At 42.6% G+C, this 13886-nt stretch overlaps 1 protein-coding gene across 5 annotated transcripts; it reads right to left on the minus strand.

Moving 5' to 3' along the window:
* Positions 1–508: 508 nt before the first annotated feature.
* ndufaf6 (NADH:ubiquinone oxidoreductase complex assembly factor 6) lies at positions 509–9476 on the minus strand. Of its 5 annotated transcripts, none has more exons than XM_079165489.1 (9): positions 9280–9476; positions 8684–8783; positions 8394–8516; positions 8208–8264; positions 7986–8088; positions 7709–7842; positions 5499–5600; positions 2685–2741; positions 509–931 (listed from the first exon to the last, which is right to left on the minus strand). In XM_079165489.1, the coding sequence occupies exons 1-9, from the start codon at positions 9459–9461 to the stop codon at positions 803–805; spliced, it is 987 nt and encodes a 328-aa protein (XP_079021615.1). In that variant the 5' UTR covers positions 9462–9476; the 3' UTR covers positions 509–802. The 5 variants fall into 5 exon arrangements, 4 of the variants coding, with proteins under 4 accessions (XP_079021615.1, XP_079021614.1, XP_079021617.1 ...); XM_079165488.1 differs by having other exon boundaries at positions 8350–8516; positions 8680–8783; XM_079165491.1 differs by having other exon boundaries at positions 8680–8783; positions 9280–9416.
* Positions 9477–13886: the final 4410 nt, after the last annotated feature.

A 13886-nucleotide genomic window follows, 5' to 3' on the forward strand; every position in this document is an offset into this window, starting at 1 on the left:
TGAAGCTATTTAGCGAGCAATAAAAAAACGCCACTCATGCTTTTGCCGTGATTTTACGTCATGTGATCTGTGAAAAGAAAATAAGTTGAATGAAATCTTAAGTAAAGAGGTCGAAATGAAACACCAAAGCACGGTCTACATGTTGTACTAGCTTGTCATTTGCCTTCATCGCTTCGTTGATTGTGTGACGAACCGTTGCTTGTGTGGCGGACGAGTCAAACAAACACAGGACTCTCACTCAGGAGACGGATGTTCGTGTCCCGTGTGAAACCACGTTATTGAGAAGTTAGTCAGTAAAGTATCACGTATGTCGAGATGTCGGTTAGAATCCCAAACGATTGCCCCACCGGTGCCCTAAATAATCTTTTGTGCACACGCTGATATATATGATTATTGTTACGTAAATAAAACCATACCAGATCATTCAGTAATTAACTTTATAGTTATGATGTAATTATTACCGATAGAAATGAAGGTTGAAACTAAACAAACACACCAAAATGATCCTTTATTTTTGCATAAAACATCTGGTGAAATTACACTCGTACATTCAGGGAACATAATATTATATTGTGGTGGAAACACTGGTCTCCTGGGAACTCTTCAAGGACCGAAGCTGGTGTGAGAGCCGGAGGAGGTTTGTGGTTTTTATTGAGGAGGCAGACTTCACTGTGGTTCAAAGCAAGTCTAGATTTCTCTGTGAACCTCCTGAAAGTCTTTGAGGCAGAATCCCCCAAAGAGGCAGCGTCACAGGAGGAAGAGGAAGGAGGAGGAAGAGGAGGAGGAGGAGGAAGGACTGATGTCAGTAGGACTTCTTCCAGGACCGGAGGTACAGCTGGAAGGGGACGAGGGGGTTTCTGTTCTTCAGACTCGGGTGGAAAATATCAAAATCTGCCCTCCTCACTCGCTGCAGGTAGTCCTCCAACACCACCTGCAGCACACAACACCACAGAAGAAGAGTCTGCTTTAAAAGCACAAAGATGAGCGGCTAATCGTCTGTAACGAGTGTGGGATTAGCTGGCTAACTAATTTACTCTTGTATCGTTTGTTTCTCATATTCTATTGTATATTTTCATATTTTTAAATGATGTCTTTATACTATTGCACTGTGTTTATTGTCAAATTCCGTCATTGGCAATAAACCGTTTCCGATTCTGATGGCAGGCAGCTGGCTAGCTTGCTAATTCCACCGTACTTTAATGCTCGGTGTAATGGTTATTATGTTGTGTGTTATTAATAGAGACATGGAAACAGCGCCACCATTTTGTGCCTGAGGCCACTCGTGGTACTGCACCAAAACAACTTTATATTCAGAATTTATGAAAATGTTTGTTTTTAATTAGTGAAACTTTCCTCGAGCTCAGAAAAAGTTACATTAAGTTCTTTAAGTTAAGGATCCAGTTGGTTGAGTTCATTAATGGTAGAAGTAAAATACGAGATCTCAATGAAAACCAGACCCATTTATAATGATAATTATAATATATGTATATATATATATATATATATATATATATATATATATATATATATATATATAATAAACTGGAGGTCTGGAACCAGACTTCTGTCTTTAGAGATTCTTCTCAAATGTTATTTTTCAGTTTATTCCTTTGAGCTCATCTCAGTTTCACGAGAGAAGTTTCACAAAATAAAACTACAATTTATCTGCAAGATATTTTTTTTCCTATATTTGTCTCCTCAGCGAGGTTTAAATAAAGCTTTGTGTGTGAAAGTAAGAGAGCTGAAGACCAGCTTCCTCTCCGTGTTTCCTGGATCCCAACATGAGATTCATCTGAAATTACAGATTACGCGCTCACACGTTCACCCGTTCACCCGTTCACACAGCTGCACTGCAGAGAACTGACTGCAGCGTGAACATCTGAATTCCACATTCAGGAGGAGCAGAGTGGTTTCTGACTGTGTGCAGACAGAAGGACGAGTGGCTCTACTGAGCTGCTCATCACAAAGGAAACTGCAGTAGGAAACTACCTCTGAAAGACTATTTTTACTGAAAAACAATGAGAACATGAGTCGTTTGATCAAGCTATGTTTTATACACAAATATAAATGTGTTTTTAAATAAGCAGCATTGTGTTTTAGAGGGCCATAGTGAAGCATTATGGGGGATCAGAGAAGGAATGTAATATTAATAATAGTGATGTTTCCCTGCCGTCTGAAGGAAGTTTTAACTTAGACTAAAAGTCAGAAAACACCCAGAAAAAGGTCAAAATTCAGCTATAAGATGAAACATTGTCCGAAAAAACTATTGCGAGTATTATAGAAGTCAATTTAAATCGTTAGGTACATTTTTCAATAAACAAATCAGTATTTTAAATGCTGCCTGAAGCATCCCCTGCTTTATGGTCTGTGTGACTCTAAATGGACCATCATTTACTAAATGAACATCATGCTGTATTGAAGAAGACTTGAAACTAGAGATTGAGACCATAAACTCATGTTTACAATGTTTACTGAGGTAATAAATCAAGAGAGAAGTAGAGTCATTTTCTCATAGACTTCTATAGGACCAGAGGAGTCGCCCCCTGGTGGACACTAGAGAGAATGCAGCTTTAACACATGAAGCTCTGAACACCTTCAGTCCTCAGAAGACATTAGCTTTGAGATCGTCTGTGTTTTTTTACTACTACTACTCAGTTCATCGTATTTGGCTCTTTAAGACTCACCGTCTGCAGGAAGGCCAGGTTGGCAGCTTTTGGGACGTTGTTGCTAAATGATCGCGCCTGAAGGAGCGAGAGAGAGAAACACAAAGTAGGTTAAACGCCGACTGATTCTCTGACCGTCTCCACACTGAGCTATTTCTAAAACACACCGTTTGTGTGTCAACACATGTGCATTTTCCCGCCTTATTTCTAGAGATCTCACATCCACACAGAAACGCTGGAGCAGCAAACCGGTTAAATCTCTTTGTGCTTCTTAGAAAACACCAACATTAGTGAAGTAATAGGACTTCAACCCTCCTGCAGTCACATCTTTCTCTCTGAGGTCTTGATTCTCTCTACAAAATAAAAGTCCTGCTCCTCTATAGAAACAGAACCATCATGACTAGAAGTAGAGCGAACTAGAACACGTCTTTAGTGCAGAACAACACAGTTAGATTAACATCAATCATTAAAAAGAAAGAAGCATGTCTTGTATTATCATTATGATGTAGATTTAAATGTCCTCATGTCCTCTTCTCTCTGTCTTTCTAATTCAAACTGTCAGGAGACGACTTCATAAAGACATTAAAAGCATTGAGGAGGAAGTAAATACTAGTTTACTCCGTATAACCCCAGTTAGAGACGACTTAATCGGAGTAAAACGAGGTTCAAATGAAACAGAAATGCTGATGAATGTTTGGGCAGCGAGGAAACCCTCAGAGAGTAGAGGAATCAATTAAGGGCAGTAAGTGGAGGCTAATCAATCTCCAAACCAATTAGCTCCAATCTCATCACAGCTGCATTAGTGAGCCGACGCTAAAACCAAAAGACACTTCCATCACGTTTTATTTTTTTATATAGAGCACTTTATTTCATAAGAACTGCAGGTTTTCTTCTGCTTTTGTGTGAAAATTCAACCTGAGCCATTAACCTTCATTAAGAAATCCCCACCAACAAGCCTCGCTGCTGTTCCTTCATCACCATCAACACTTTTTAATTCTGACTTCCTGAATCCCTCAAAACAAACACCCACTAGAGCCCCAAATGTGGATTCATCCACCGCTGAAAGTAGTCCCAAAGCACACGCTCTATTTCCTCCTGATTGTAGGATGACTTCGATACGATACCTGCCATGAATATCATGATACCCGATACTTACGATACGATAACAGAATTCGATACAATAACACAAATACGATACGATACTGGTATATTTATCTATAATAGTAATAAATAAAACATCTGTATGGTTCCCTGTCTTACCAGCTTGTTCCTGACCAACTTTTTGAACACCTAACAAATGGCATTAATATTAGTATTAGCCTACAGCGAGACATTAATGAAGACTACCTGTCGTTCTTTGAACTCTGTGAACAGTTGGGGGTGTCGGTCTGAAAGGTGCGTTGCCATGTTTGACGTGTTGCCTCTCTTGGTCCGTGTGGCTTTGAAACAGGTTTTGCAGACGGGTCTCTGTGTGTCAGTGGGCTTTGCTTCACTGTCTGCAATGGAGCCAAAGTACTTCCACATTTCATAACACGGTCGGCAAAAGCTCCTGCACTTGATGCCATGTCTCCCCTGCGATCACAGCGCTGCCTGTTGCGTGTGTGAGCGCTGGGAAGCCCAGCCCCCTTGCAGTCAATGCGTGCCGGCAGCATGACAGGAAGCGGAACAGTGAGTGCGCTCTGATCGCGCGCTATTTTAATGAAGTATCGATACTAAAAATATGCAAAATCGTATTGTTTTTAACGTACGGGTACCGCGGGACCTTTTTAGTATCGATACACCGTGAAACATTACCTGATTGTTTGATTAAAAGTACAATGAGCAGTTTATTCAGGACATTACTGAGAACTTTAAAAAATATTAACCTGTTTTAATGTCTTCAGTAGGAACCAATGGACTTGGAGCGGAGAGCCACAGACAGGAAGTCATAACGTTTTTTTGTAGTCCAACAGGAAGTTAACGTCACTGGTTCCTTTCACAAAAAAAGCCGATGGATTCTTCCATTTTGGATTATGTAATCTTAATATTCACATGACTTCATGTTAGTCTATAAAGGAACTCCACCACGGTCACGTGACTTCATGTTAGTCTATAAAGGAACTCCTCCACGGTCACGTGACTTCACGTTAGTCTATAAAGGAACTCCACCACGGTCACGTGACTTCACGTTAGTCTATAAAGGAACTCCTCCACGGTCACGTGACTTCACGTTAGTCTATAAAGGAACTCCACCACGGTCACGTGACTTCACGTTAGTCTATAAAGGAACTCCACCACGGTCACGTGACTTCACGTTAGTCTATAAAGGAACTCCACCACGGTCACGTGACTTCATGTTAGTCTATAAAGGAACTCCACCACGGTCACGTGACTTCATGTTAGTCTATAAAGGAACTCCACCACGGTCACGTGACTTCATGTTAGTCTATAAAGGAACTCCATCACGGTCACGTGACTTCATGTTAGTCTATAAAGGAACTCCACCACGGTCACGTGACTTCACGTTAGTCTATAAAGGAACTCCACCACGGTCACGTGACTTCACGTTAGTCTATAAAGGAACTCCACCACGGTCACGTGACTTCATGTTAGTCTATAAAGGAACTCCACCACGGTCACGTGACTTCATGTTAGTCTATAAAGGAACTCCACCACGGTCACGTGACTTCACGTTAGTCTATAAAGGAACTCCACCACGGTCACGTGACTTCATGTTAGTCTATAAAGGAACTCCACCACGGTCACGTGACTTCATGTTCCTGTTTTTTTTGGGCTCATTAGGGTATTTGGTCTTTAACAGTGATTTGGGTCTGGACGTTAGTTCTGGGTACGTACGTGTTGTAGATGTACGTGAGCCTGACTGGCGATGTCGTACACGACGTCCCGGACGTTCTGCTCCCGGCTGCCTCGGATGAAGTCCTCTTGAGAAGCTCCGTGCTGCAGAAAAAACACGGGAACACAAATGCTTAAAAACTACTGCTGCCTCCATCTGTTAGTGTGTGACTTTGGTGTTTCAAAGAATTAGCTCGGATTCGGAAACGCAAATACCCCCCCCCCCCCCGTTAGACTGTTTATAAGAAGTGGACATAGTCATGGTGATGTCACTTGTTGGTTTGTGGATGTTTTGAAGCCTCGAGTTCGGCGATTTGCACCATTTTTAACAACCAGTGAACAGGAAGTGACCACATCTGGACTGAGGAGGAGTGACGTAGAGACGCCGTATACGTCTCTGGTAGAGACCTGTCAATTACTGTGTAGCCCCGCCCCTAAAGCATCCCCTGCTTTATGGTCTGTGTGACTCTAAATGGACCATCATTTACTAAATGAACATCATGCTGTATTGAAGAAGACTTGAAACTAGAGATTGAGACCATAAACTCATGTTTACAATGTTTACTGAGGTAATAAATCAAGAGAGAAGTAGAGTCATTTTCTCATAGACTTCTATACAACCAGAGGAGTCGCCCCCTGGTGGACATTAGAGAGAATCTCTTTCTTTATATGTTTATCTGTATGTATTTCTGTCCTTGTGCTGCTGCACCAACAGAATAAAGGTTTGTCTTATTGTATCTATTGTGCAGACAATGACGCTAACCCAGGAATTAAAAAAAAAAACTCAAAATGAAACACTGAGTTTGTGTGATTGTTGGTGTGTTTTTGGATGTCTGATGAAATGAGAGTGGCTCTTCAGTCTCTGTGTGTTATGATTTATGAATATATATATCGAGTATCTCAGTAAAACACATTCTCCCTCTGTTTTCTGTCTGCTTGTTAAACATGACATTTAATCTCCTTTTTCTTCTTCAGTGGTGAGGAAGTCGCCCCGCACGGAGAACGTGAGCTGAATGGTTGACGTGTGGGAGTGCAGGCTGTTTCCTGTGTGTGAACAGCGCCCTCTTCAGGCAGCAGAGAGACGGTGAGGCGTGCTCAGCCGGCCTCCTCATCCTCCAGCTGAACAGTTTAAGGGCGGAGCCTGCTGTGCTTCATGCAGCGACCTAAATACATCAGACAGTGAACACGCAGCAGTTTGTGGTTCTCTGTGTGGGACAGATGGTTATTTGTTTATCTGCATCGCGCGCGCGTGTGTGTGTGTGTGTGTGTGTGTGTGTGTGTGTGTGTGTGTGTGTGTGTGTGTGTGTGTGTGTGTGTGTGTGTGTGTGTGTGTGTGTGTGTGTGTGTGTGTGTGTGTGTGTGTGTGTGTGTGTGTGTGTGTGTAACGATCCCTTGGTTGGTTCTGGATGACGGTTTCATGACTGCTCCGACAACAATATCAAATGACATGTCAAAGCAGAGCCGTGAGTCAGCCCAACGTGTGGAGGCGTGTGTGTGTGTGTGTGTGTGTGTGTGTGTGTGTGTGTGTGTGTGTGTGTGTGTGTGTGTGTGCGCCTTATGTCATGTTTGGGAAGAACAGAACTCAAACCAGTGGAGTGAATTCAGAGCTCAGTTAGTTTGAACTCTCTCTCAGAACACAGAAGAGTTTTAGTTTAGTTAAACTAACTCGTTCAACATGATGTAACCTTCACATGAATAATAGAGGTTTTCATTACGACTTATATTTTCAAAGACATACACACAGATTCCTTTGATAGAATAAAGAGATTTGACTTCCTCACACGCTGAAAGATGCCGATCACTGTGACAAATGACACCTGCAGTGTCAGTATACATTGTATTATTATAATTATATTGAATACATCATTTAATCTTTGAAGAGTGATTCTGTTTCCTCCTGTGAAAGACTAAAGCTGGATATCGGCCTCAATGCTTTCTGGGTAATGACAGAAATGACTCCATTGCATCAAGTGTCATGTTTTGAAAGCTGAAGCACTGAATGTCTTCTTCACTAATTATTGGATTATTTCTGAGGTTATACTCGATGTTATTTGGGAAACGTTCTGTATTTAAGAACATATTCCTCAGAGAAAGACATCGTCTGGTTAACGGACACTCGGGTATCAGATTGGCGGTGTGTTCACCTTGAACAATCCTCTCTCCGTGCCTTTGAACCGTTCAAACGTTCACCGCGATGCGACGCGTGGACTCACCAGCATGCAGACGTCCATGGGGAGGTAGACTTTGCGTCGGCTGCCGTGGTGCGGAGTCGCCCTCAGACACGTCACGATCCCCTGAGCTTTACCGATGTGGCTCGCCGCGTGGTCGGCGTGGACGTTCTTCAACCCTGCACGAAAACAAAAACATTTTGAGAGCCTTACTTTCTCCCGTTTGGTCCCACCACTGTTTTCTGAAGCTCACAATCAGCAGCAAGGATTCAGTACATGACAAACCCCACAGAGAGGACACGTACGACAGTCACTCACTCACCTAAACACTCCAGCAGCAGGTAGATTAAAGAGGACTGCGTGTTCTCCGAGTACGTCTCCAGCTCCTGCAGGTTTCTGTAGGCTCGGTCATCCAGATCCTTCTCCTGGTGAAACACAAGTGTTCATGCAAACATTGATTTTTAGAAACATGTCAGCTGCTCTCAGCATCACTACACGCTGCAGCGAGAGACGGGTCATCTCCGTGTGAAGGGGCGTGTCTTACTCTCTCTGTGATGATCCTCAGCAGCCATCTCTTTGTCAGGTAATGTTTCCTCACCGCCTGCAAAACATCACCCACACTGTTACTCAGCTGAAGAGTTTAAACATCCCGACAGCCTTTGCTGCTGTTACTTTAGGAACCGAACCCTTCGCCGATTGAACGTTCCGCCGTCCGCAGGTCGGTATTTACCCTCCACAGCTCGGCACTGACCGGCTGGTTCGGAGGCTCGTCTCTGTAGATTTCCTCGATGGCCGCCTTCCAGAACTGCATTCGCATCAAACCAATGGTCTTCTGGGAAACGGAGTCCTTCACCTTGTGGAGAAACAAACGTAGGAGAGAAATTGCTCGACGAGCTAAAAGTAATCCCCAGCAGGCTTTCATCACAGAAACAGGAGCAGTGGTAATAACGGTGGTAATAACGGCGGTAATAACGGCGGTATTCATCGCTCCTCATCCAGCCTCGCTGTTGGACTACCTGCCTGTGCCAGCTCCACATTAAAGGCTCTCAGAGCCAAAGAGGAGCGCCGCGCCTCCTCTGGGAGGAGCAGGGAGGACACGTAGCCGTCATAGTCTCTGGACCTGAGGAGGAGGAGGAGGAGGAGGAGGAGGAGGAGGAGGAGGACAGACTGAGGAGGTGCAGTTGATGACATTCTTCTAAAGTTAAAGTTCATTCTGTATTTTCAAATCATTTCCATAACTTCACATAAAAAACTCAGTGCTTTGCCATTTTTTACTTTTATTACTTTTATAGAAATGTATTGTACAGGTAAATAAAATAACAGAGTAAAATATTAAATATTAAAGGCAAATATAAAACGCACAATATATACAATGAAATACAATAATATTAAATGAACTAACTAAACAGGAGTGCAAAGATTTAACCAAACATCAAACAACAGAGTAACGGTGTTATAGTTTAAAAACGTTCTACGTCATACTGTGTTGTGACGTCATTTAATAGGAGCTGCTGTATCTCTTTAAACTAAGCTGTGGGACACATCGTGACGTGCCGTGCCTGCCTGCCTGGCTGTAATGCTAACTGTTGTTAGCATTGGCTAGCAGTCAGACCCACCTCACCAGCTCCATGCAGTACGTTTGAGAGTCTGTTGTCGCGCTGCTCGCGGCTCTCGCGCTCTGAACACGCGCCGCCCGCTGGAGACAAACGCTGCCGGGTGAAATCCGCCTGTGAAGAGCGCGATACAGCGACGTTTTGTTGCTTAATAATCCATGTTTAGAGCTGATTCCAGCGGCCATGTTTCCACCTTCAACTTTCACCCTTCGTGTCACAATAAAAACATTCCCCCGCACAACCAACGCCGACGGGATTTAAAGTCCGCTTCTTGTGAATTTAACGAGAGCTGCTGAAAATATATACCGATGAGTTTAAAATCATGTATAGACATAAAGGTAACTGAACACTATTATATAAATGAATAACAACCGTAAATGTGGTGGTTTTTATGTTAAAATAACACAGAAAGTAGCAGGTCACAGACGTGATCCGCATCCGTAACAATACCGGAAATACAACCATACTGCCCCCAAAATAAGAGTAGCAAATATTCTACGAGCAGCTCACACGGATCTGAACTGTTTGTAAAAATAATATATATTTTGTATTTTATTTCCTTTGGATCTCTTGTAAAAGAGACTAAGATAAGACAGACTAGTTATCGCAGTAACGTAATATCTAGCATCTGTCTTTTTATTTTGAAAAAACTACTTGAAATCACTACTGTGTTTTATTTTCTAATTTACAATATTTAAAATTCAATCAATGCAGGAGGGATCTATGGAAGCCCATTCCTGCCAGCAAAATAAAATAAAACATCCACCCGAAAAAAATAAAATAAAATAAAATCCACCCGAAAAAAATTATATATATATATCCACCCAGAAAAAAAAAAAAAAGATTATGATTTTTTTTTTTTTTTTTGCCGGAATAAATACGACATGCAATTCTACACATGGTAACTATTACTGGTGACTTTTGTAAATGTTAGATGTTATATATCATTATAAGGATTAATATGTAGAATTGCATGTCGTTTTCATGGAAAGACTGGCGAGGGGATGAAGGGAGGAGATCGTCACTGAAGCGCATGCGCACTTCTAATCTCTTTTGCTAGCAAAAAAAAAAAAAACATTATCTTTTTTTTTTTTTTTTTTTTTAACTTTTTTCCGGTTACAAAAAAAACAAAACATCATCTCTTTTTTTTTCTTTTTCTGGGTGGATATTTTATTTTTATATATTTTTTTGCTGGCGGAAATGGGCTTCCATAGATATCTGTCTGTCTGTCTGTCTGTCTGTCTGTCTGTCTGTCTGTCTGTCTGTCTGTCTGAGCAATACTGATCATAAATCAATAATATACATCAAACAATTACAAGCATACTACCTAAAAGCAACAAACAATCGTGTGTGTGTGTGTGTGTGTCTAGAAGGGGGTCTACATTGACCTATAGGTTCCTGAGATCAGTCTCTAGACCAGGGGTGTCAAACATACGGCCCGCGGGCCGGATCCGGCCTGCCACGTCATTTTATGTGGCCCGCGAATCCGCCAGCAAAAAAAAATAAAATCGCGCACGGCGGAGCTCCTCCCCGATCCGCCGCCGCCGACCGGCCCTTTGGGGGCAACCATGATGCTGATGCGGCCCCAGAGCAACAATGAGTTTGACACCCCTGCTCTAAACGAAGTTTATTACTTCAGATTGTGTCGTTGTTGTTGTCGTCACATTTCAGTTTCCTCATCTTTACGTGGATGTTTCTCCACGGCTGACTACCACGGTGGAGTGCTATTGGTTCAGAAGCGATGATGCAGGTCCACGCTTAGCTTGCGTTGTGGCTGCTTCTGAAGGTTCGATCCACTGTTTCTACGGTGGCAGGTTTACGTACATTAGTCAACTATAACTGCCCACATGAATCTGTGAATCTCAGTTATTTGAATACTTCTTCACAATGTTGGGTAGTCCCAAAACGTTCTGCCAGGTAAACTATTGATGCCCTCACTGCAGCTGGTGCGTTGTGTCTTTACATTTTGTGTCGGCATGTGTGTTTGGTAACTGTGTACGGGGAGTGTCAGAGGGAATGATGGCAGGAAGACAAGTGTACGTACAGGAGACTATTTGTTCAATACTAAAATGTCTTTGTAACGTCTCTGTGTGTGTTTCCTGCAGACGTCCAGCAGCTGTTGGTGGTTCAAGAAGAGGTTCCCCCTGAGCAGCAGGAGTCCAGTCTGGACCAGGAGGACCCAGAGCCCCCACACATTGAAGAGGACCAGGAGGACCCAGAACCCCCACACATTGAAGAGGACCAGGAGGACCCAGAACCCCCACGCATTAAAGAGGAACAGGAGGACCCAGAACCCCCACGCATTAAAGAGGAACAGGAGGACCCAGAACCCCCACGCATTAAAGAGGATCCAGAGCCCCCACACATTGAAGAGGACCAGGAGGACCTCTGGACCAGTCAGGAGGGAGAGCAGCTTCAAGGGCTGGAGGAAGCTGATGTCAAGTCCTCATTCACTCCTGTGAAGAGTGAAGATGATGAAGAGGAAGCTCAGTCCTCACAGCTTCATCAAAGACAAACTGACCAGATGGAAACAGAAGCTGATGGAGAGGACTGTGGAGGACCAGAACCAGGCAGGAACTCAGATCCAGATAAACAGCCAGAACCAGATTCTGATGAGAAGACTGGAGACTCTTCTGGCACTGATGACTAGGGTTGGGTACCGAAACCCGGTGCCAATATGGAACCGGTACCTATACGACCGATACCTACCGGACCGAAACGCAACGCAGATTTCGGTGCTTCTTTTCGGTGCCTGAGCCGCTTGAAATGCTTTTTTTTAACACTACTCTGATGACTCCGTCCTGGCAGCAGCTAACGATAGCTACCGTTTGTATAGCTACAGCAGCTAGCTAGCCATCAACCTTTTAACAGAGAAAATGCCGAAAGGTAAACGGTCAAAAGTGAGGCTGTTTTTATTTTGAAAGTCCGTTGCTCACTGGCAGCGGTGGAGGAATGGAGACTACTGGACATCGCTGCGGTAAAGTTAGCAGACACTCAGGTCTCCGTGGTCAACTCAGCAGACACTTAGATGTTATTGACCTATACGCTGAAATTCACGGTAAACGCATTCAAACGGCACAGATCGGGAGCTAGCGAAGGACTTTGAAAGTTAGCGGAAAGATTTAACGTGAGACAACATCCGGTTTCTTCAGAGGAACATCCGATTTTCAGAATAAGATGCCAACAAAGTATGAATTAAATTCACATTAAGTATAAAACATGCTACCTGCATCTCGTGAGTTAAAGGGAAAATACACCTACATTGTGCGTAAGTGTGTCTTTATTCTTTGATCGCTGTACCATCATCACCTCTGAGTTACAGCATTATATTGATGAACAGTAGAGCTGCATTCACAAGCTCTGTCATGAAGACGACACACATTTAGATGAAACGTGCTGAAACATTGTATTCCTGTTGCACAGCAGTGGAACGTTTCACATGAAGTCACACACTGAGCACAGATAGTGAAGAGATATAACTGCTACTGTGTAAAGGGAATACTGCTGTTAAAAAGAACCTTATTTGTTTAAAGTGTTTGCAAACCAAATGTTATTGCACTTTTGTTCATATAGCAGTACTTTTAAAATAAAAGTGCATAATACACTACCTTTGAATTAATTATTGAACTTTGCCATAACAATGAGATTAATCGCAAAAATTCCATGCGATTAAAAATTGTAATCGTTGCCCAGCACTAATATGTATAGTATACTTTAAACAGTTAAATATATTGTTAAATTTGACTTGGCAATAAAAAAAAGTATCGGTTCAGGCACCGTTTAGGCACCGGTATCGTTTTAAAAGTATCGTTTTAGCACCGGTATCGGAAAAAACCCAAACGATACCCATCCCTACTGATGACAGTGATGATTGGAAGGAGACCAGAGAACCTCGGTCAGGTTTAAACTCTGTGAAACCTGATGAAGTCCTCGTCAGTGATTCAAGACGTAGCGCTGGTGAGAAACTATTTAGCTGCTCTGAGTGTGAGAAGACATTTAGAAGAAATGGAAATCTGAAGACGCACATGAGAACCCACACAGGAGAGAAACCGTACAGCTGCTCTGAGTGTGAGGAATCTTTTAAGCACAGTTCAACTTTACAGACACAGAACCCACACAGGAGAGACATTTTAGATTTTAGTTTGTGTTATTGTGTGACTTTGGTGTTTTAAAGCGTTAGTTCAGATTTATATGTTAGGACAAGAAGTTCAAAGTTAATGGCAAGAAGCCACCCCAACATATATCTTATCTTATTTCATCTCATTAAAGCTCCATGACTGTATGCTGTTTTGAAAATATGTTTCTTGTTTAAATTTAAAAAAAAACAGAATTTGTATCTGCAAAAATCATTTTGACCCAAATCGGAGATGAAAATGTTTATTTACTGAAATGAGAAAACAACCAAACAGACAGTTACTTGGTTTTGTTGCACTGATGAGTATTATGGGATGAACTGTTCGCTGGTGTTCAGAAGATTAGGAGTGGCCTCCGCAGCACACTGAGCTGCACCTCATTTTGCTAAGGAATAAATAAAGTAAAACCTTTTCATGAGGGATCGTCTGGGTGTGTCGTGTGTCACTCGCGAGGAATGTTGAACTGATCCGGTTCAA

Source organism: Pholis gunnellus (genome assembly GCF_910591455.1).
Source record: "Pholis gunnellus genome assembly, chromosome: 8".
Lineage (NCBI taxonomy): Eukaryota > Metazoa > Chordata > Actinopteri > Perciformes > Pholidae > Pholis > Pholis gunnellus.